Source organism: Phalacrocorax carbo, chromosome 4 (assembly GCF_963921805.1).
Source record: "Phalacrocorax carbo chromosome 4, bPhaCar2.1, whole genome shotgun sequence".
In the NCBI taxonomy this organism is placed as follows: domain Eukaryota; kingdom Metazoa; phylum Chordata; class Aves; order Suliformes; family Phalacrocoracidae; genus Phalacrocorax; species Phalacrocorax carbo.
Genome location: NC_087516.1, coordinates 84,312,388 through 84,332,615, shown reverse-complemented (window position 1 = coordinate 84,332,615; position 20,228 = coordinate 84,312,388). Strand labels below are relative to the sequence as shown.

General features: G+C 45.5%; 1 protein-coding gene across 4 annotated transcripts in view; it reads right to left on the bottom strand.

The window, feature by feature from the left end:
* Positions 1-2,658: 2,658 nt before the first annotated feature.
* The window catches only part of CFAP299 (cilia and flagella associated protein 299), a 214,341-nt gene continuing 196,771 nt past the window's right edge, over positions 2,659-20,228 (bottom strand). For 2 of the 4 annotated variants that reach the window (XM_064450770.1, XM_064450768.1), the window contains exons 5-6: positions 5,889-6,018; positions 2,659-3,515 (exon numbers count right to left, since the gene is read on the bottom strand). In XM_064450770.1, the coding sequence (XP_064306840.1) occupies positions 3,420-3,515; positions 5,889-6,018 (226 nt within the window). In that variant the 3' untranslated portion in view covers positions 2,659-3,419. Of the gene's footprint in view, positions 3,516-5,888; positions 6,019-15,336; positions 16,428-20,228 lie in introns of those variants that run through there. The other 2 variants (XR_010372857.1, XM_064450769.1) reach the window with 2 other exon arrangements.

Sequence of the window (20,228 nt, the reverse complement as noted above, 5' to 3'; positions counted from 1 at the left end):
ATAGAAGAATCCAAAAGACATACAAGCTAATAAAAATCTGTAGACCGTAACTCATGTATGCAGTTTAGACATGCTTGAAAAAAAAAAAACCCAACACACAAACCCCGCCACTACTGGTATAAAATCTAAGGTTCTGGGGATCCCTTGCAAGGGTGCCCTTTCCCATCAATGCCTAAAATCAGAGATCTTACGGCAGCGTGCGAACTCTGTACCTGCAGTAAACGTCACGATCAGCGACGATACCAGAGTCCCTTTTCAGAACAGAATGGGGAAATTTCCATTCACCGTACGTTTATGGCAGGCAATAGTTCCAGGCTGGACAGTTTGCATTTGTTTCTGCTAAAAAGTCACAGAGCGTAAGAACATATACAGGAAGCTTTCATGTGGTTATCAGTCCTTGAAAGCTTCTCTCTTGATTACCATATGTTTTGCAAGTCCACTTCGCCGTCTGTCTACCCAGGGCTGAACAGTGACAAGATGTTGGGAAAAACCACTGCTGACTTTCTAGGGAAACGGAGTCTCCAACAGCACTTCATTGCTTTTAGGCACTATCCTGTTTGTCTAAGAAAACTGGCCTCTTCTTTAAAATGCAAGTCAGATTATTACAGAAGTGTTTGGGGACAGATTTTCACTTACAGCAGAGGCTAGAGTTTCTTCCAGTTAGGACAGGCAAAGGACTACAACATGTAACTTGGGAGCTTTCGTTTACGATAACACTCCGGGGTCCTAGGTTTTGAATGTCAGAGAGACAGAACACCAGGAGATTAGCTCATACGCAAGGATGGGTGGGAAGAAATCACGTTAGTTTACCGAACAGCCCCAAATTCTGTGAATACCATCCTTTCGTTGCAGATATTACAGTTCACTTTTTGTCACAAGCGAGGTTTACTGACCAAGTCAGAAACAGCATGAAATTACAACTGCGTAGGAGGTCAGCGCCGACTGCAAAAGATGAGGCTTCCTGCATCTACAGTCTTCCATTACCTATCCTTAGACATATACAGTGCATTGGTGTGCTCACTGACCTGGAAATACATAAAGCTCACTCAGATCCAAACTTCCTTCCATTTTCCTGCACGTGTAGACAGTGGATTGTCCTAGACTTCCTGCTGTTCTTCTGAATCAAGAGTATTGATTAATAACATGAAAACAAAGATTAATTTGTGGAAATAACTTCTAAAGTTGAAAATCTATTTCTCTTAAGTTCTACTTCATGTTACTTATTTATTTGTTATGATTCTGAGATAATGTTCTCCAAACTCCAGGGACCACTTTCCAACTTAGGTTTTGTAACATTACTTTAAAATCCGATTAGACTGAGAAGGAAAAATGACAATTCATTCGTCAAGAAGAATAAAAAAAAAACTCATACCCTTTCCACCACTTGTTCCTTCTACCAGCCTTCGTGGTGAGGATTTCTCCCTTTCCAGTGTTCGAGAGGCCAAACCTAATGTTTTCAAAATGGCTCAGGAGTTTTCATTTTCTTTTCTTGGGGTAAAAAAAAAAAATATCCCAAATGCTAAGCTGTACTATAAAGGCCATTTCGTTTCAATGCTATAAAATTATTTGTGAGTCAGTATCGAGCCCTTCCCTTGAGCTGCCTCAAGACACTGGGGCAGCGAAGCAAAGCTGAGTCAATGACAGAAGCCTGGTTTTCAGGTGAGATGCAAGGAACGATGGAAATCTTTATGTGCGGTACTGGTAACTGAGGGAAACACCCAGAAGCACCAAGGTCAGGAGGAGCCTGCCCTAACAGCGCAAGGTCTTCCCTCTGGAGACGTACCTACAGCCCTCTGCAAAATCAAAGCGTTACCAACAGCCTTGGGCTTTTGTTCTTCCCGCTAATAGCCCTGGGAAGAGGCACCGTTCGCCTCTGCCCGTCTGTTCTCCGAGCAGGCTTTTCCCTCGGCGTTTCCATCCGCTTTGATGTGCAGGGCTGCAGCGAGCGCTGGGCTCCGCGGCCGGCAGCGGGCGGGAGGCTCCGGCTACGCTAGGGGGCTTCGCCGACCCGGCCGCGGAGGCTCGGCCCGAGGCGGTGGGCAGCCCCGCGGCGCTCGGGGCGCCCCGCCCGCGGCGCAGGGGCCAGAGGCCTCACCCCCAGCTGCCACAGCGTCAGGGGGCTACGGGCCAAGCGCGCTCTATAAAAGCAAGGTCTTACAGTAAAAGGTTTTGTGGTATTTCAGACATGGCAGAACTTCATAACATGGAAGGTTTTACGGGAGAGGAAACAAGGCTTCTAAGTCTCTCCCAAATTACTGAAGCTTTGAAGTAACAACTTTCACTTTGTAATTGTTGGAACACTCCCTCTCCTTGCAGTAAAGGGATCTTTAATGCGCCAACTGCTCAGACCGAGGCGCTCAGCCTTTTCCAAAGGGAACGTGCTCGCGATGAGGCTGGCAGATAAACCCCACCCTACGGTAAGCCCAGCAGCGCTGCTACCATCTTTTCTTCTTGTCTGAGTTGCCTCGCTTGTCCTTTTCAGAAATGCACAGTACTGAGGCCAGAGAATATCATTAAAATAATCCAGTCCCCTAAAGAATAAGGTCCGGGGGATTTTCTTCAGCCACCTTCTGCCTTTGTTTCCTCTGCCTTCGCCTCCACATCCTTTTTCTTTTATCTGTAATTATTGCTTTTGTTTCCTGCTAGGCCTCCCCGCTGCTTACCTTTATGCCATTTTCCACTTCTCCAGCAAGGAGACAGCTACGTTGGTGGTTATGCCAGCTGGGTCACGTAAGCACGGGCAACTTCTCCAGTTGCCCTGGGAATGGAAAAGAGTCCCTTGGGCCATTGCGTTGCTGCCCGAACTTCTGGCAAGTCGGTACTAGAACAGCAGCACGAGCAGGAACGGATAAGAGGCGGCTTTCAAGGAACCACTAATGCCATCAAAATGCTGCAGATCGCTCTACAATTACCAGTCAACTTGGTACCACTTCTCCCTGCTACCCTGTGAATGGCTTGGTCCGTGTTACATGGTGTTAGCTGCTCAACAGAAGTCCAGGCCTACCTAAAAAAAAGAGTCTCCCAGGAAGAATTTAAAACATCCTGTTGCTGGGGAACTATGGGACAGTAGTTTCGTTGCTTTACCCCAGGAAAGAATTCAGCACCTGTGTCCCATCTGCCCTGCTGCCTTAGGAGTAGTGGGAAAAGTTGGGTCCAAACCTTCTGTCTTCCCTTTAGGTGCTTTTGCGACTGACATACCCCACGGACTTCACACAAGCCAAACAAGGGGCCCAGATACATGGACTGTACAGCCACTATGGAATCTTCCTTCCACTTTCCTCAAGGAGCAAAGCACAAACCAGCTCTAAACCAGTATAAAAATCCCGCTTCCTACCCCTGAACGCAAGACAAAGATCTTTCAACTGTTTATTTTTCTTCCCGATGACAAATAATTGCGAGAAGAGCCACATAGATGGACCTCAGGTCCCTCTTCTGATGATATGGTCATAGATAACAACATGGAGATAGAGATCGGTTTTAACAGGCGTCCGTGTTGTGTTGTCTCCTGGGTAGGCCTGAAACACAAAAGACGACAGAGACCCAGTCAGGAGAGGGAAAACACAGGGATTTTAATGTAGTGAGTTTTCTTCTTCTTCCCTTGTTACATAGATGCAACTAGCTCTGAGGGCGGCGATTTCTTAGCGAAGATCCGTGTCCCGGCACCAGGCTGTTCGTTCCTCCTGCAACGCTTTTAGCAGGTGCAAAGACAGCGATAGAGCTCTTTTAGCTCAATACAATTAGCAACAAGTGGACCATCGACTGGTCAAGGAGAAGGCCCGCTTGCAAAGATCAGGCAGCTGGCACTAAGTCTGTTCAAGCTGAACCCTGTGAGAGAGAACTCGTGCCAATTTCAGTTTGGCCCGTAGCAAGCACTCCTCAAAATCTCGTTCTCCATCAGTGAGTGTTACAGAAAAGCCAAAGCCAGATGGATGTCATGGGGACTCACAGCGCTGTGCCCTGCAACCTGTGGGGAGACACAGGGCACAAGCACAAACGCTTCTTAAAGTGGCTCCTGGCACGCAAGGATCTTTCACATAGACACTAAAGAGCTCGTTATTTGTTACAGATGTTCTGCAGCTGCAGGAAGTTGGATTGGTGGCCCACTTTCAATGCAACCAAACACATTTTTAGGTATGCATTTTTGAATTTCTAACAAACCAATGCACTTATTTTGAAATGCACATAATTTGATATTTGGTACTGTTACTATTCATATGCGACCATCTTTCAGGGGAAGCACATCAAAGAAACCATCATCCTAGATCAGTTCAGCAGAAACCCAAACAAATTATTGCCCAGCTTAGTTCATGTTGGTTTTGAGAGTCACCAAAGCCTGGGTGTGTTTGTCACATCCAATCTAAATTCTAGGTACTTCAGTTGTAAAGTTTAAAAAAGCGCAGCTGGCATCAGAGGAACACAGTCGGTTTCTTACAGAGGGAAGCTGTCTATAACGTTATTAGCCATTCAACTTCCAACATGAAAGTTAAAATACCCACGGCAATTTAATCCAGCTTTCAACTACAGCCGAAAATGGGACGTCTGGGTATGACTCGAGCATTGGCTTTGTTTGGATCCAACTGCTATGTAAATAAACAGTAGAGACCAATCAACTTCAGCAATAATAGAATCAGAGCCATTTTTAGGTGAAAGCAAAGCATACATCTATGCTGTCAATCAGACACAGAGTCCACAACCTTCGCCCAGTTTATAGTGGTACCGAGGCACAAGTATCCTTTCTTTTATGCAGTTGCAAATCATTCTGAACCATTTACTCCGTGCTGGAGAAAGACACCTCTCCCCAAGAAGATGCACCTAGTGTCAAATTTCGCTTTTGTGAGGGACAGGGTTTAAAATCCACGTTTGACCCTTACACCAGTGACAATCTCAATCTGCAACGAGAACTAAATGACCTTAACAGGGCCGCTTTCCTCACGACTTCTGCAATCTTTTGTATAAAGGAGGAAGAATAAGGACTGTGTGTGGTTGGGAAGGGAATTCTGCCAGTTTTGGTTCACCACTGCAAAAGTGCTGGGGTAGAGGATGGCCCACACTTCAGGATGCAGGAACTGATTCTGCTTTTTGGACTTGTTTGTGTTCAGAAGGCACTGCTAGGATTTGGGGTACTACAGTTCGTGCAAATTGCAGCTTTTTGTGTCAAAGTAGCCTAATATTTATTTAATTTTATCCAATATTTATTTTTATCCACCTGCAGGCATGTCTCGCAATAGAGACTTGATTTTTAAGAGGAGATAGATACAGGGACCACCAGCCCCAGGATGTGTTGCCAATATTTTAGCAATTTTTCCTTTTAGCTAGAGGCGCATGTGTCGTCCTCTGAGTAAAACGCAGTGTCTTTCCACACCAGAGATACCTGCTTATACTCTCCCATACTTCAGTCTTCTCATCTCCCAGTCAGCTCCACTTTCCTCCTCAGCCCGTTCCCTCCGCCATGCCTCCCTCTCCTTAGCACTTCTCAGCAATTCAGTCAATATGACATAGCCTCAGCCTGCAGCTTATCCTGGCAGGAATGGCATTAGTTTCTCATTCTGGTTGGAAGGATCACGGGCAGGGTATAAGAGAAACCCTGCGTCCGAAACCTTTTGGTTTTATCAGTTAGTTCAACTTCTGATTTTTGTCATCACAAGGGAAAGGCTTAGACACACTCAGTCATACACGAGGTAGGCTAACTTTACCCTGACACGGACCAGAGCAGCTGTGTTAACAAGGAGAACAGCACGTCTGAGTAAGCCTGAAATATTAGGTGTGTATTGATAAAGACACTATTTGCCATCGGACTCAAGAGTTTAGCAGTCAAACTCCATTGCATAAAGAAAGCTTAGAATATTGGGCGGGGTGGGGTGGGGCAGGGTGGGGGAAGAGACATTTACCTTGGGATCCACATTTATTATCTTCCTATCACTTCTGTTCTTGAAGAGTAGTCCACAGGCGTTTTCTGCAATCACTTCGTAATTTGGGCTGGAATTTGAAGTGCTGACATTTCTATCCCAGTTGTAAAAGCTGTGAAAATGGGAAACAGAAATGCTGTACTTTTAATGGATGTCATTCTTCCAGCTTAAAGGGCAGATTCTGACCTCCTCATTCATGCTGAGTAGTTCCTGATTCCACAACGGCCCCTCTGAAAGCCAGACAGATTCACCAAGGAGCAGAAGTCTACTAAATATTTGAAAACCTGTCCAAGTGCGGCCCTACGTATCTGATCTCTGGCAAACCGTAACTGAGGCCCCTTGCTGCCTCCTCATTCACTCAGCACTAGTGTTACTAAAAGACTTGGAGCCTGGGTTATAACTAGTGGGAAGTGGTAGCGCTTGAGAACTACTACTGTGACAGAAACAGCTCTGGAAACCACCTGAAAGTGCTTCCTGGACCACCACAGCTCTGCAGACCAGATGTGGGAACTGATGGTTTCCCCCTAGGATCTCACTGGGAGTCTCTTGCTACCTTACTGCTTTCCCTTCTCTTGTTTTTAATATAATTCTGGTAGTAAGGAGTTTTTGCAAGGCTCCTCATGGGCTGAACTCCAGCTCCCCAAGGAAAATCCCAGCTCCCCAGAGATCTGTATGTGTCAGCCTGGGATTAGTCCTGGAGCAAACCGCTCAATCAGGCTGACTGCGCTCGCGAGTTTCCAAAACGTCTGGCGCCGAACAAAAGTCAAAAGGAATCAGTCGGCCACGTCAAATACCAAATGGACACAGGAGGGTTTCAGCAGTTCATCTGCCTTTCTCTCAGGTCAGAGGTGCTGGAATTTCCCGAGTCTTCTTACATTTCTGCTTTCGGACTTCTCAAACTGTTTATCACCTGACCTCAGGCCTTGTGGCCCTTGTACTTGCCACGGGGCCAACGAGCAGTCTGTCATTGGCACGCTCATTGTTCGGATTTGTTTAGATATCTTCTCAGCTCAGATGTACCTACAAATTGGACAACGCCGTGGCGCTGCCGTGCGCACCTCTCTGGGACACTCCTTTGATCCCTGAAGTGGCACACTGCATTTCTGCTGCTGATCAGATGAGCGTATCTTTTGCAAAGGACGGAGGAGATGGAAGGAAGTCAGGAAATCACTCTGTGTCTAAGGAGGATTCAAGAAACGTAGAGAACACCTTTTCATTTTCCTGCCTTCTGCAAAGATGCTCCATTCCAGCCAGATACACGGTTCTGGTTTTCAGAGTGCCTTGGTTTCTTTCTCAGTTTGAAAGAGGGCAAAACGACAGGCCTCGCTGTTACATATACCAAACCTTTTTATAGCCTGAACACCTCTGGCAGGAGCGGAGCAATGTGTAATGACTAGGAGATGAATTTACAATGCCCCTACAGAGTTCGTCCCGGCATCACGGAAGTCGGCGGGTGATTTGCCGCTGAAGTCGACAGCCCTGGATTATAGCCAGATAACGTAAAATGGTGTGCTCAGCACAAAGTTATGTCCTTGAGCAAGCGAGTGAGTGCGAGTAGAAGCTGCCCTCTGGAACTCTGGGCAGCTGAATGCTTAGATGCCTACAGAAAATGGGCGGAAGGTGGGTGGACACAATTCATTTAGCCTAGTAGTAATAACTGTTTTGCTTTGATATGCTAATTGGTCACGTTAATCTGTCATCTATAAGATTATTTAATGTTCCTGAGTACCCACATTAAGTGGGAAATGGAAGATTTTTTCATTCACACTTTAAATCTAAGAATAAGAATATGCACAAACTCATATACAAATTAAATACACAGATCCTTTAACTCTCTACTCGGTTACCATATTTCGTTCTTACAGCTTTTCCCTCTCTCCCAGGACACAACCTGGTTAATGAATCCAATTGCACAAATAGAGATTGTTTCTGCTAGAAAACCACTACCAGATTAGGAAGGGATTGCTCTACATTATCACGGGGCGGGGGAAAATGTGTCTCTCTGCAAAGACTTCCCCACATTCATTAAAAAGAAATTACACATCTGAAGGCAGAAATTGTCAATTAGCTGTCGGATAATAACTTCCTGCATTTTGCCAAGTTTCCAAACCCACTTCTCCGATACTTCCCCATTTAAGCCAGCGAAGACAAGATCAGAGCTCAGACAGCCTTTCTGCTGGGAAATCAATGTCTGGTGCAAACAGTTTTGTTATGGACTCTTTCACTCCGTGACAGATAAGTTCCCATCATGTGCTCAGATGTCAGGCATAAATCCCAAGTCCACCGGCAAAACAAAGCGAATCTCTCTGAAGCCTGCAGCGAGGGCTACGAGAACGGGGCAGTGGCCTGCGCAACTCTCCAGCTGCCTGCCCCCCCATACAAGCCCCGAGCTTCTTGGCATTCCCATGTGCTCTAAAACAAAGACCAGCGCAGACAGCGCGACGGCGACGGCTTTAACGAAGCCTAGATGTCTGGCCACAGAAGGACATTTCCCCTGCATACCTTTATTCATGTTCTTCACGGAAAACTGACAACATCAAGAGATTAGAGGAAGCCTCACACCCACCTTCGGCAGGTAGGAGGAGAAGGGCTGCTCCAGCTAGAGGACAGTGGTACTGGGAGGGCAAAGTAACACATGCTAGCAGAAAATACTACTAACGCTCCTTTTACTGCCTGAAGAGGCAGGAGGTCAGAAGAACATTTTGATCAGAGGAGCAAGGGGTTGGAGAAGGCTCCTCTGGAGCCACCTCTCCCCTGCCAGTTACTGTTAAGGTGAAACCTGCTCACTGTCATCAGTGTATTCTGCCACGAGGCTGCTGCAAGAGACGGGGCTGGAAATCACGACCTAGGGAATCCCATCTCATCTGTGCTGCTTTCTCTACAATAAATAGTAAACTAAACTTCAGCAGTAAGTGCTTTTTAGGAGTTACTATAATCCCAATCTAATCAAACTGATTTCTGTTAGCAGAATCCCATGTGGCTTTAAATATTTAAATTACCCTGAGATGAAAACATGCTAACAGATGAACATGACCTAGAACGTGGCCAATGAAAAAAAATTCAGCATACGTTTTTTTCTATTATTTTGTTTGATTACCATGTGTTTTGGAACAAATGTAGCTATTTCCAGCGCGGCACTTGAGTACGTGGAGTATGAGAGACTTAGCGGTGCCCATAGTCCAGCTGCAGGAAGAATACACCTTGGGTTTTTTCAAAATTTTGTTTGTTTGTTTCTTTGTTTCTATGTTTTTTGTTTTGTTTTAGAAATTGACTTGTTCGTGCAGGGGTATATAACAAGTAGCACCCTGACTTTGAGAATACAGACTAAAGTATGTGAGGCGGGGTTTTTTTCCCATTCATCAGCTAATTCTGGTCTGAGCAGATTTTCGTTCTGCAGGCAGGCAGGTGCCCTCCCAGAACACAGGAGTCTGAATAGAGGTTTTTGTACCCTTAAAGTTATCCTTCGGGTACCAAGATGGCAGCACATCAAAACACATGGTGCTTATAGAATGTCTTTAATCCAAAAATCTCTGGGTCCTTTTGTAAACACACATTAAACCGCTTGACATTCTTGTGAGATGTAAGGCAGGCTTTATTGCAGTGGCTGGGGGAACCAGGGCACAAAAAATGTTGGAGATCTTCCCCTGGGACACGTGGGCTGACGGCAGCGCGGCGAAGGGTCCCAGCTGCCAGCTCCAGCCAGGAGATGGGTGCTTTGGTTGGAGTCCTGTGGCTGTTCACATTCAGGGAGCTGAAGAATCGTTTTCCTAGAGGCAAATCCTTGGCAAGATTACAAACTGGATTTTGATGCCTCAGTGTGTGATTGTCCCCCTTTTTCCCTTATTCCGCAGTGGGAAACGAGCTGTGACGGAAAAACTTACACAGCTTGTTCCAGGGGTTGAAATGCCACAGTGCATTGGGGCTGGACAGAACAGAGAGCGCCTCAGACGCCGAACGAACTGAGGGTTGCCCATCACCGTCTGACCAAGAGAAAAGAAGGTGTGCATCTGCAGGGTAAGGGCTTTGTTGTCCCAACTTACTATTTACTATTTAGATCAGCAAAATCAGGGAGACAGAACACAGTGTAAAGGTGTTTATGTCTGTGTTGGCCCCACCTTTGATCCCATGGGGTTAGATTATACTAACCCTATTCTTTCTTCCCCTCCGGATAAGGATTGGTTCCTTGATTCAGTTCTCTGCTTTTCTCTTCCCACCCACACATACACAAAGATAAAACCATTCCCTATAGCAGACTGGGACTTCAGTCAAAAACTAATTATAAACAATGACGGCTCAACAGCCTTCTTCAGTTTGTGGTTCTGTGAATTTGTGATGCAAACTATCTGGCTTCAGACCACCTCCTGGTAATTTACAGACCAGCTTGCTTTAGCTGGGCAGCGGCAGAAGGGTGCAGACAAGGGAGATAGGGGGATGCAGCACAACAAAGGAGACGAGAACCGGGAATAAAAAGAAGCACCAGTTTCTTTATCCTGGCATTCTCTTTCTTTCTGCCCTCCGGTAGGAGCGCACTGGTAATCATTCTAATGGGGGGAAGCTGGCATTCTGCATGCACTTGCCAAATACGACAAAGTAGCAACATACTTGGATGGGATTTGGCCCATCAGTCCTTCCACAGCCTCCTGGTGCAAACGAGGTCAATGCCTCGGCGGGACGTGACACGATGTAATACAGCACACGTGACTGACTCCACGCCAACCGCTGTTTCATAATAAGATGCATGTCACAGACCTCTGGTTAAACAAGAACAAGCTACTTTTTCCACCTAAGAAATTTTAAAATGCTGAGTTGTGCTTTTTCATCGTGAAGCAGCTTTGACTGAAATAATTGCGTTGATCGAATGACTGCCAGGGTAGGGTAAGACGTTGCGGTGCTTTGGAAAACCAAGGCAGTTCGATTTGTCCACAGCTATTGTGCGCAGTACCCATTTTGGTGATGTTTTTCCCTGCTTACCTGTGCTATATTGTCACTATTGAATTAAAACCCTGTAGCATTTAGCTGAACTCAATTGGCTCATTATCTTGCAAACTGGTTGTAGATCAGGAGTAACTCCAGCGAACTCTTGTACAAAATTGGTAGGAATGAGCATGTGGCCCATATGACCGATTCATGCCTGCGTTTCCTAGAGGCAGTGGAAAAGCACAGTACCGCCTGCTGCAGGTGCAGTTACAAAGCAGGAGTCACCACAGTAGATAGCGAGTGTCTGACACGTCCTCTTTATCCTCCTGGCACAGGGAGTAATGGGGATCTCTGCCTCTAATCCGTGGCCAAGCTTCCCTGCTCAGAACTGGCACGGTGACAGGATGTTAGCACTCCAGACAGAAATCATCTTTAAGACTGTTTTGGCCTTGCCGTTGCCATTTAGCTAATACGTGGCACACTGCATTTCATTACTGAACTTGGGAAACGGCCCCATCGGCACCGGGTCAGCAACGACGTTTCGTGGCTGCAAGGCAGTTCTACAGAAGACCGCTGTGCCAGCTCGCACTGGACATGGCTGAACCTAGCAGAGACGCAGCTTCGCCCTCTTGCTCAAATCTGGACAGCTCCTGCAGCAGCACTCGGCAGCCAGCACCAAACCCTCCTCTCTGCGGTTCCCGAACGCAGCCTTTCCTTTGCATCTCTCCCAAGCGACCGTAGGAACCCTGAAATTCAGCTCAGGAGAGAATAGCAGCAAAGCCGCCACTGGCTGCAAAAGGGCTGATGCTCACCCAGTACGTTCAGCAAGCACAGGACAGGAACTAACATATCACTGCTCGTCATTGGGACTACAGCTACTCCATGGTGATGAAGCTTATGAATATCAAGAGTTTGAAAATTCCTCCCTGAGCTGTTGACACCTCCTATTTTCTATGGTTAAGCAGCATGTATTTTTTTCCCTTTTCCCTTCCTTTCCCTTTTTTTTAAAAAAAAAAACATAGGTGACGCTTGGCAAGAAGAGCTCTGAAAGGAGCACATCCATGCTGATTGCCGTTCACTTGTGATTTCACAGCTAAAGGGTGAAAAACTCAACACTCTGTGGAAGGGCTGAGATCCTGACCTGGCACCAGAGGACCAGCGCTGCGAGGACTGGCAGACAGCCAAGCCCCCTGCACGAGAGACCCTGCCACGAAGACCGACGATGAATGCCACGCACGGTGAGTGCAGGGGAGTGTCCAGTGGGGCGCAGGGACTGGCTTTAGGCCTGCTTTCATATAACATCATCACCGGCAAGCTGGAGCCACTCTGAGACCAGAAGGCTTGCAGAGCTCCCCTCGGCACTGGAACCCTTTGATCTTACCCTCTCCTCCTGATAACCCCCACAAGCCACATGGCTGCTTCACCTCCTGCCTGGGATCTGCCTCTAGGATTGCCCATTTTTCCCTACATCAAGGAGGAAAAAGCAGTACGATATGCAAAAATGATGAGCGCGTGCAGCTTCCATTGACCTGATGTAAAACTGTATGCCTGCTCAGCAAGCCTCTACGTCAGCTCTTATGAGTTCCCGGGCATACCATGAAGGGCAATGCGCTGAAAGGGGGTGAAGATAAACGCAAGGTGGCTAATGGGAGCAGTACACCAGCAACGAGCTTCACTGAACTATAAACCCACAGTGCCTGGGAAACGTACAGCTAGAGTGGACAAGAGTATAACACAAACAGATGAGCCCTATGATGTAGGCTAGAAGTGCCTCAAGGATGCTCTATGTCCGACGCTTTCCTACTGCACGCAGCTCTTGCTGACGCAGTAACTAAATGGTGCATTTTGAGTTTATCACGGCTCGGCATATTTCTCAGTCAGAACAGCAGCAACAAAAAGAGGCCTTAGAAAGCAATTCTGTTACACAAGAGAGTTGGAATTCCCACAGCCAAAAGATGCTATCATCCTGCGATTCTGGTTTTCAGCCTCTTTCTTGACAGAATAATAAAACCCTCTAATCTTCGTATAAAATAGTCATTCTTATATTGAAAAACACAGTCCTATCCATGTTCTCAACTGCTGCCAGTGCACACCTCTCCTGCCTATCCCCATTAACAGCTGCTGTATAGCTCATCTTGTTGGTCTAACAGCATCTAAAATGGTTAGATTTTCTTCCTCTGCTTCACACGTACATGCACAGAGCTGTTGAATGATTTGTTGCACAGAGCTTAACTCATCAGATAAGTTTTCTTCTGGTCATGAATTATCTATCAAAGATGACTTCAAATAAGCGTAACACAAAGAACACATGATACGCCCATCATCCTGTTACCTCACAAGCCATTGCGCTTCACCTTCAATCAAAGCCCAAGGACTTCCATCAGGCCACATATTTCAGTCCTCATAATCTAGGTGCGTGCCTGAAGTTTGCTGCCTCAGGAGGATGTAATTAAAACAAACCTTTAACTGCTACATTACGCTTCCCTTTTAATTTACAACATTTAGGATTCTTCCTTCTTTCCAAACTCTCCCCACTTCTGGGCAGAACGGTTCTCTGTGGGTCCTTAACAAGTAGAAAGAAGTATTTAAAAAATAAGCAGGGAAAGAAAGGACACTACCTACCTTGGCTTCCAGGACAGCAAGGCACAGATTTTAACAATGTACCATCATTGACACGACGCTGCATATCGTTGACTGAATGTACCTCTGAGTGCAAAAGATTTCCTTTCCTTCACTGAGTTTGGACCGAGAACTACAAATGGGAGATTAAACAAAGAGAATCGCTACCCATTTTAAAAAAATACTTAGTATAACCTGCAAAATGCTTCTGCAGAACATCATCACGGAGAGACTTTGTTACTGCCTGTCTGGGATGACCCGTGTAATTCAGCTGGTTTCAGCACTTGGAAATTGAGCCGTTTCCTCAAACTCTAGCAGAACTTTCTATGACAGCTCTTGCTGCATATATTTATACTGTATCTCCAGACATAGGACTGCTGCCATACACTGGAGTTTACAGAACTGATTTGCCCCTGCTGTACACTGCTATGTGCTTCTGTGCAAATAGTTACACAACAAAATGAGTCTTGTATCAGACAGAAAACACAAGGCGAAAGTGAAACCGTTACCTGTGTCGCTCCAACTCTTAAACGCGCTCCCGCTTCTGAGAGTTGTGTATCCTGGAAGCCCAGGCACTGCCAGACAGAGAATCGCGACTGGTGTCCCACAAACCAGCTGACGTCGTTTTCTTAACCACTGCCGAGTGGGCTTTTACCCGCCCTGCGTCGTGGCGTGCAACGCCCCGTCGCCGCCGGGCTGTGCCCGGGGCCCGCAGGAAGGCGCGGGTGGCTGCAGGCTGGGCGGCCCAGATGTCACGCCCCACCCGCCGGCACCTGAGCCGAGCTTGGGCCATCCCTTCTGCAATGCACATTTGACACTTTTAATGAAAAACGTGCTATTGACCTCTCACATCTGCTAAAACAGATAAAGAAACAGAAAAACGTTTCAGTGCAGGCCATAGTCTAAGAGCTCCAACTAGGAGATCCATCCGCTTTTGCTTTCAGGGGGTGTTAGCAGACAGCGTCAGCGCCGGAGCGTTTAGAAATGTTTCTCGTAGACAAGATGTTTTTTGTGTAATCTGCTCAGCGCTCCCAGCGTTGTTTGAACTTCAGCTGGGTACACCTTTTGCATTTCAGGATGAAGGCTAAGATTAATAAGAAAAAGAGAAGAAGTAAAAGCAATAAAAGGAAAATAAATTCAAGTCCTCAGGGTTATCGGCCCAATCCCAAGAAATTATGAAACTACTGTCAGGCTCCAGAAGTTGTGCAGTAATCACTCAAATGTATTATCTTATGAGGTCTCTCCATCTTTAAAGAATAAAACCACCCAACACATTAGGATTTACGGCCAACAAGAACTTTTACCTTGAAGCTACAACAAAGAAGATAAAGAGAGAGGCATGTAATTGCTGAAGGAACAACAGGATGAATAGTTTATACATATCATGCAATTAATAATCACTGAAGGCCTGCTGGAAGTTGCACATAGCCGATAGATCAATGAACAAAACCAGAGCCCCTGTTCTTCTGTGTACCAGTACACGGTGACTGCGATAGCAGTCAGCCAATCGAGTAATTTTTTTCCTAATACGCCTTCTCAAAGCGTCTTCAGACGGGAGCCAAAAAAATCCACCCTATAAAAATAAAAACCTCAGTCAAAGTTTCCCTCCTACCCAGGCCTCGAGTGTTAAAACAAAACCAAACCAACCAAATAAAGCGAGCGCCATTTACAAAAGCACGCACACACGTACGTCCCTGTTCCACACCAAGCGATGTGGCCAGCTAAGGTTCTGAACAACAGCCTCTGGAGAACAGGGGACCACAAGTCTTTCACTACTGTTTTACCGAAACGAGTTCCTCACCACGGCAGACAAGGGAGTATATAATGATCAGCACAGAGACGGGAGAAAAGATCACTGAGCCTTCCTCAGAGGAGAATCGAATCTTAGGGAAAGATTTATTACCTGATTATCTGAGGGGAATTTCTAGCAAAGGCCGACCTAGAAATTAAGAAAGGCATCACAGGACAGCATCTGTCTGTCTGGTTGTCACATAGGTTCACTTATTAGCTTTCATCTTCCATTAACGAAAAACAGCATGATGAACAATTGCAGCCTTGCGCTACCATTCAACTAATTGCCTCAGGTGCCAAAGATGCAGGTATGTGCCAAGAGAGATTTGCAAAGCCTGACGGTTTCTCGTAGTAGGCGGGATGCATTGCAGGGAGCTTCCACTGGTTTTTCAAAATCCCTCCCGGGGCACCTGAGTACACCTTTAACACCTTTAAAAACATGACCTTCAGACGTGTGCCAAAGCTGCACTCAAAACAACGCTTAGGTGCTTTGTTGGATCAGAGTCATAATAAGGCACGATGAGCAGGAAGACCTGGAGGAACTAAATGGCAGCCAGACAGGTAGGGGAGCCGGTAAAGGAAATGTCAAAGCATTGCTGCCTATAGATTTGGATAGGCGTATTTGTGGAGGTGGGCCAGCCTCTCCGACGTCCTCCCTTCTGAAGGAAGCAGGGTTAACATCCGTGAATAAATCAGCGTCTTGATCAAAGTTGGATTAAGCATCTAAGATGAAATGATGGATTTTTCTGAAGGCATGTATTAAAAGCATGCTTCATGTATGCATGTACCTCTCTGTCTTTCTTCCTGTGGTTTCTTTCGAAGGGTCGTCTTCCTTTCCAGCTGTAATCTCCTTAGGCAAAGAGTCGAGCCCAGAAAGAATTAATCTATAAAACCATGTGCTAAAACTTCTAATTAGCAGCTGAACTGATGAAAAATAATACTTTTATGAAAGATGAACATTTCTTTTTCCCAGTATTTTACTTTAGTGGTGTGAGGTAAATCCAGGGGAGACAGCCAACCTTCAAGGCTTGGAAAGGATTCTTTCCTCCTTCCCAGACCTCACTAATGCAAATCCTTTGAAATCTGAATGGCTTGGGCACTGAGGGACTCCTCAGAGCAACCGGTCTGCTGAATGACCAAGGCTCCAATTTCCAAGCGGCCTGGGGACATTTAGATATATCTTTCCCACTGGATCTGGAAAACAGTACAAGGAATATCTCAGTCCCTGAGAAGAGCTCAGTTTCCCTCGCACCTTAGTCTACAAGACTGTGAAATTGCTGGATGCCACATCAGGCACTGCGGAGGCGCGGCACTGGCCTGCCTTGCTGTTTTCTGCAAGCTTTTGCATAACAAGTCTCATATCCATCAAACTTCATCAACTATACAACTATTCGGAAGACAAATTTTAAATATTCAGGCACATTTTCAAAATACTGCTCCACAACTCCCTCCATCCCACTCGCGCCTCCCCGCCTCCTTTCTGCAATACACTCGGGATTTTATCTGTATCACAGTGACCTCAGCTTTTAAATACACACAAATACAAGAAATGAGAATGCATCAGGAGTTTCCATCTCCAGTGATGTAACTTCCCTTTCTAGTGGCCAAAAGGTCAGCTTTTCAGGAAAGGACTACCCTGTCTTGAGGAAAAAGATCTTTGGTAGAGTCACTCTTAAGCTTACTAGATCCTAAGGGCTGTTGTAAAACACATCCTTAGAAAACCTCTTGATTACAAACCCTGGGTTCAGGGTGTAAAAATTGCTGGAAAATGGGCTTTGCAGTTTCCAGCTTGTCAATACTAGTTAAGAAAAAGATGTGTTTTGCTAGGATTTGGCAGGACCAGAGCGCCCACGAGACTGCTAAGTCTGGGGAGAATTACTACTAGCTAGTAGTGTAAAAGTAACATCTTAAAAAGCAACTTACTTAGTTACTTAAAGAACAGTAGATTTAACTTCAGGCACCACATCTTGCAAACACCGGCCTTGGTATGATCCATTAGTTTCTTAGAGTTGAATGTTTGGTACAGGAAAAGGCAGTGCCTATTCTCTTTGCTGCTAAAAATTTGATACAATCCATTAGCACACACTTTCCAACTACCGTTGTGCCGCACAGCAACATAGAGCTTGAATGGCTCAACTCAACACAATTACTGAAAACAGATTGGGGTTTTTTTTATGCTTTCAAATCAATCTGGGAGACCAACATATCTAATTTAAACTCACATTTAGCTACGGAGCAAAGGGATGACAGCGCATCAGGCAGGCAACTTCTCTATTTCAATCCAAACCAGGCAGCAGAGCTGTGATAGTAACGAAGCAACATGGCATACAGAGTATTCACATTCCTTCTCTCTCCTCTACGACAGATTCATAGCTTGTTCTCTGACTGCAGAGCTTATGCACATGAGACGATCAGCTATAACTAGATAGTCAAACTCTGTCATCTACTTGCACGTTAGAAAGAGAAACAGTCTGTAACCAGAACACCTTAGAAATCTGGAGGGATAGAAAGGATGGAGGCCCCAGTTCCTAAAACTACGTGAAACACACTGAATACAGCAGGACTACGCAGTGCGCTGAAAGCTCTGCACATGCTTGGGTCAGAGATGCCATTCCGGGAAGAGCCTGTATGAACAGGACGAGGTTGTACATGTGAACAGGAGACAGTAGGAAAGGCAGGAGAGAGAGACGGAAGTTGAAGGAGAACTTCACGTGGTTGAAGGGGTGCTGACTATGTGAGGAGACAGGGCAAGCAGTTTGAAAGCATTTGCTGGGTCTTGCAGGTGAGGACACGGATCACAGATCCGATGTGACAGAGGGAGGATGCCAATAAAGTGTCACGAAGGGAGTGAGTTGGCCGTGCTAATAGTTGCTCACACGAGCTCCAAACCACCTGAGGTTATTTGAACCTCAGGAAGCAAACAAAGGAAGTACATAGCCTTACACAGAATGATGGAGTCTGTTCAAAACAGGATAAACTGACATGTAGGACTTCTAGGGCTGTAGTTACTGCAACTGTTCCAAAATACACCATTCAGATAAACAGCTGACAACGTGATTGTTACACCTTTCTGTAAGATTTGAAGAATCAGCTATCCAGAGGGTGCACACTTAACACGGCAGTTTCGATAACTGCATAATCTGTAGCCCTATAAAGGACAAACCTGTTGAACAAGCCGAATCAGCAATACAGTTTTTAAGAAAATCACTCTCCCCGTCTGCCTGCAATCTGCAGATGTAAAGAGGACATTAGTGCATTCTGTAGATAAAGAACAATTGCAACAACCTCCAGAAAGCTACAACTTAGAATCAATTTTTTTTCTAGCTTACATCAACCAACCTGTTCTGCTTACTACCCTCAGGCCGCAACAGGGGTGCGCTTATATGCACTTTCTGCATTTATGTTCACCAAAACGTATGAAGATGTAGTATCGAGTGTATCATAACACAGGAAATGTGAAATGACTTAAAAGACCCTATCCAAAAAGAGGAACAGTGGCACTATGGCTGAGATGCCCCAATCCTACAGTTTTAATTGGACTTCCCTGTGTGACTTTGCTGACTTTCAGAATTTTACGCTTCCTAATTTCACTAACTCTCTGACAGAGCATCACTTTGGAAGCTTGACAATTCCCAACGTCTCCCAGTAAAAGAGAAGATTATCACAAACAACATAAAACAAATAGATGTTGTGATCTGCTTCGAAACCCACCAAGTCTGATACCACCAGTGTGGGCCCTGTTGAAGCCCGAAGTTTAGCCCCGCTGGAATCAAGGGGGAGATCCTCCCAAAGCTGCTGTGCTCCACGTGAAGGTCTGTCATGATTTCAAAAGATGATGAAAAGTTCTTTCCCTATAGTCTTTCACGTACTGCTGGGATGTTTACAGTTACTTGAAACAGAAAGGTTTAGCAGCGTTTGTTAAAAAATAAAAGGGCGATCATTGGCATAGATGGTAACGAACGCTCAGGAATACAGCCAAAGCAATCTAACTGGTAGGTACGGGAAATAAAGCCCGAGAATCTCACTGATGCTACAGCTATGGCAAATGGGGTCTGAGGCATCTGGCTGAGACGCTGCTCAGCGGCAAACATCAGGGCTCATAGCAAAACCCAGGTTTGACAAAATTCAGATGCAAGTGCAATGGTCAAAAGCCAGAGATGGGAAACAATACAGAAAGAACGATCCCAGTTGTTCACTAAGATATAGCTGATTTTCACAGGTTAAAATATTACTTTTAGTGGTAGTTCCACATGAAAGCATTTTAAGTGGGGAGTATCAAGCCAACGGTTTTAACTTATACGAACCATAGCAAGGAAAAAAACCCACTGAATAATCATTAGGGAAAATATTAACACAGTAATTAGGAAAAGTCGATGTCCTATAAAGCCTGAAGTGCAGATGAAGGCTTCCTGGAAACTGATTCAGTGCCCTCATCAGTTTGATAGTAGAAAGTAACTGTTGTTTCGAACTTTTGCCCCATGTTTATCACTTTCACAGGTTTTAAGAAATACTCTAAAGAAAAGCGTGGATTTTGTAGTATTCAGAGAATGGGCGTGGATCCCATCTCCTGTGCATCATCGGAGATGCTTTAACGTGTGAGGAAGATTGCGATTGTAGAGACAGAAAAGAAAAAAATTCAATAGCCGCGATCTCAGTCACGTCCAGGACAAAGCTCCAGTGAGAACAACCTCACGTGCCTTTTACACATCTGCACATTACACACGAGGAAAACCCCTTTCCAGAGAGGTGAATGGAAAAACTCCCTTTCAGGCCAAAGCTACTGCTTCTTTTTGAATGAAGGATATTCAGAATGATCATTTGCAAATCCCGGGAAGTTAGCTCTCATTTAGGAGCAATTTAAGAACAACTCTCATTTAAGCACGCGTAGCATTTCTCACTGTAAAAACAGAGATAGCAAATTCTTTCACATACTTTGCAAAAGAATATATCCATAAAGTTCCTTGAGAGCTACAGTAAGATTATTCTGATTTTACC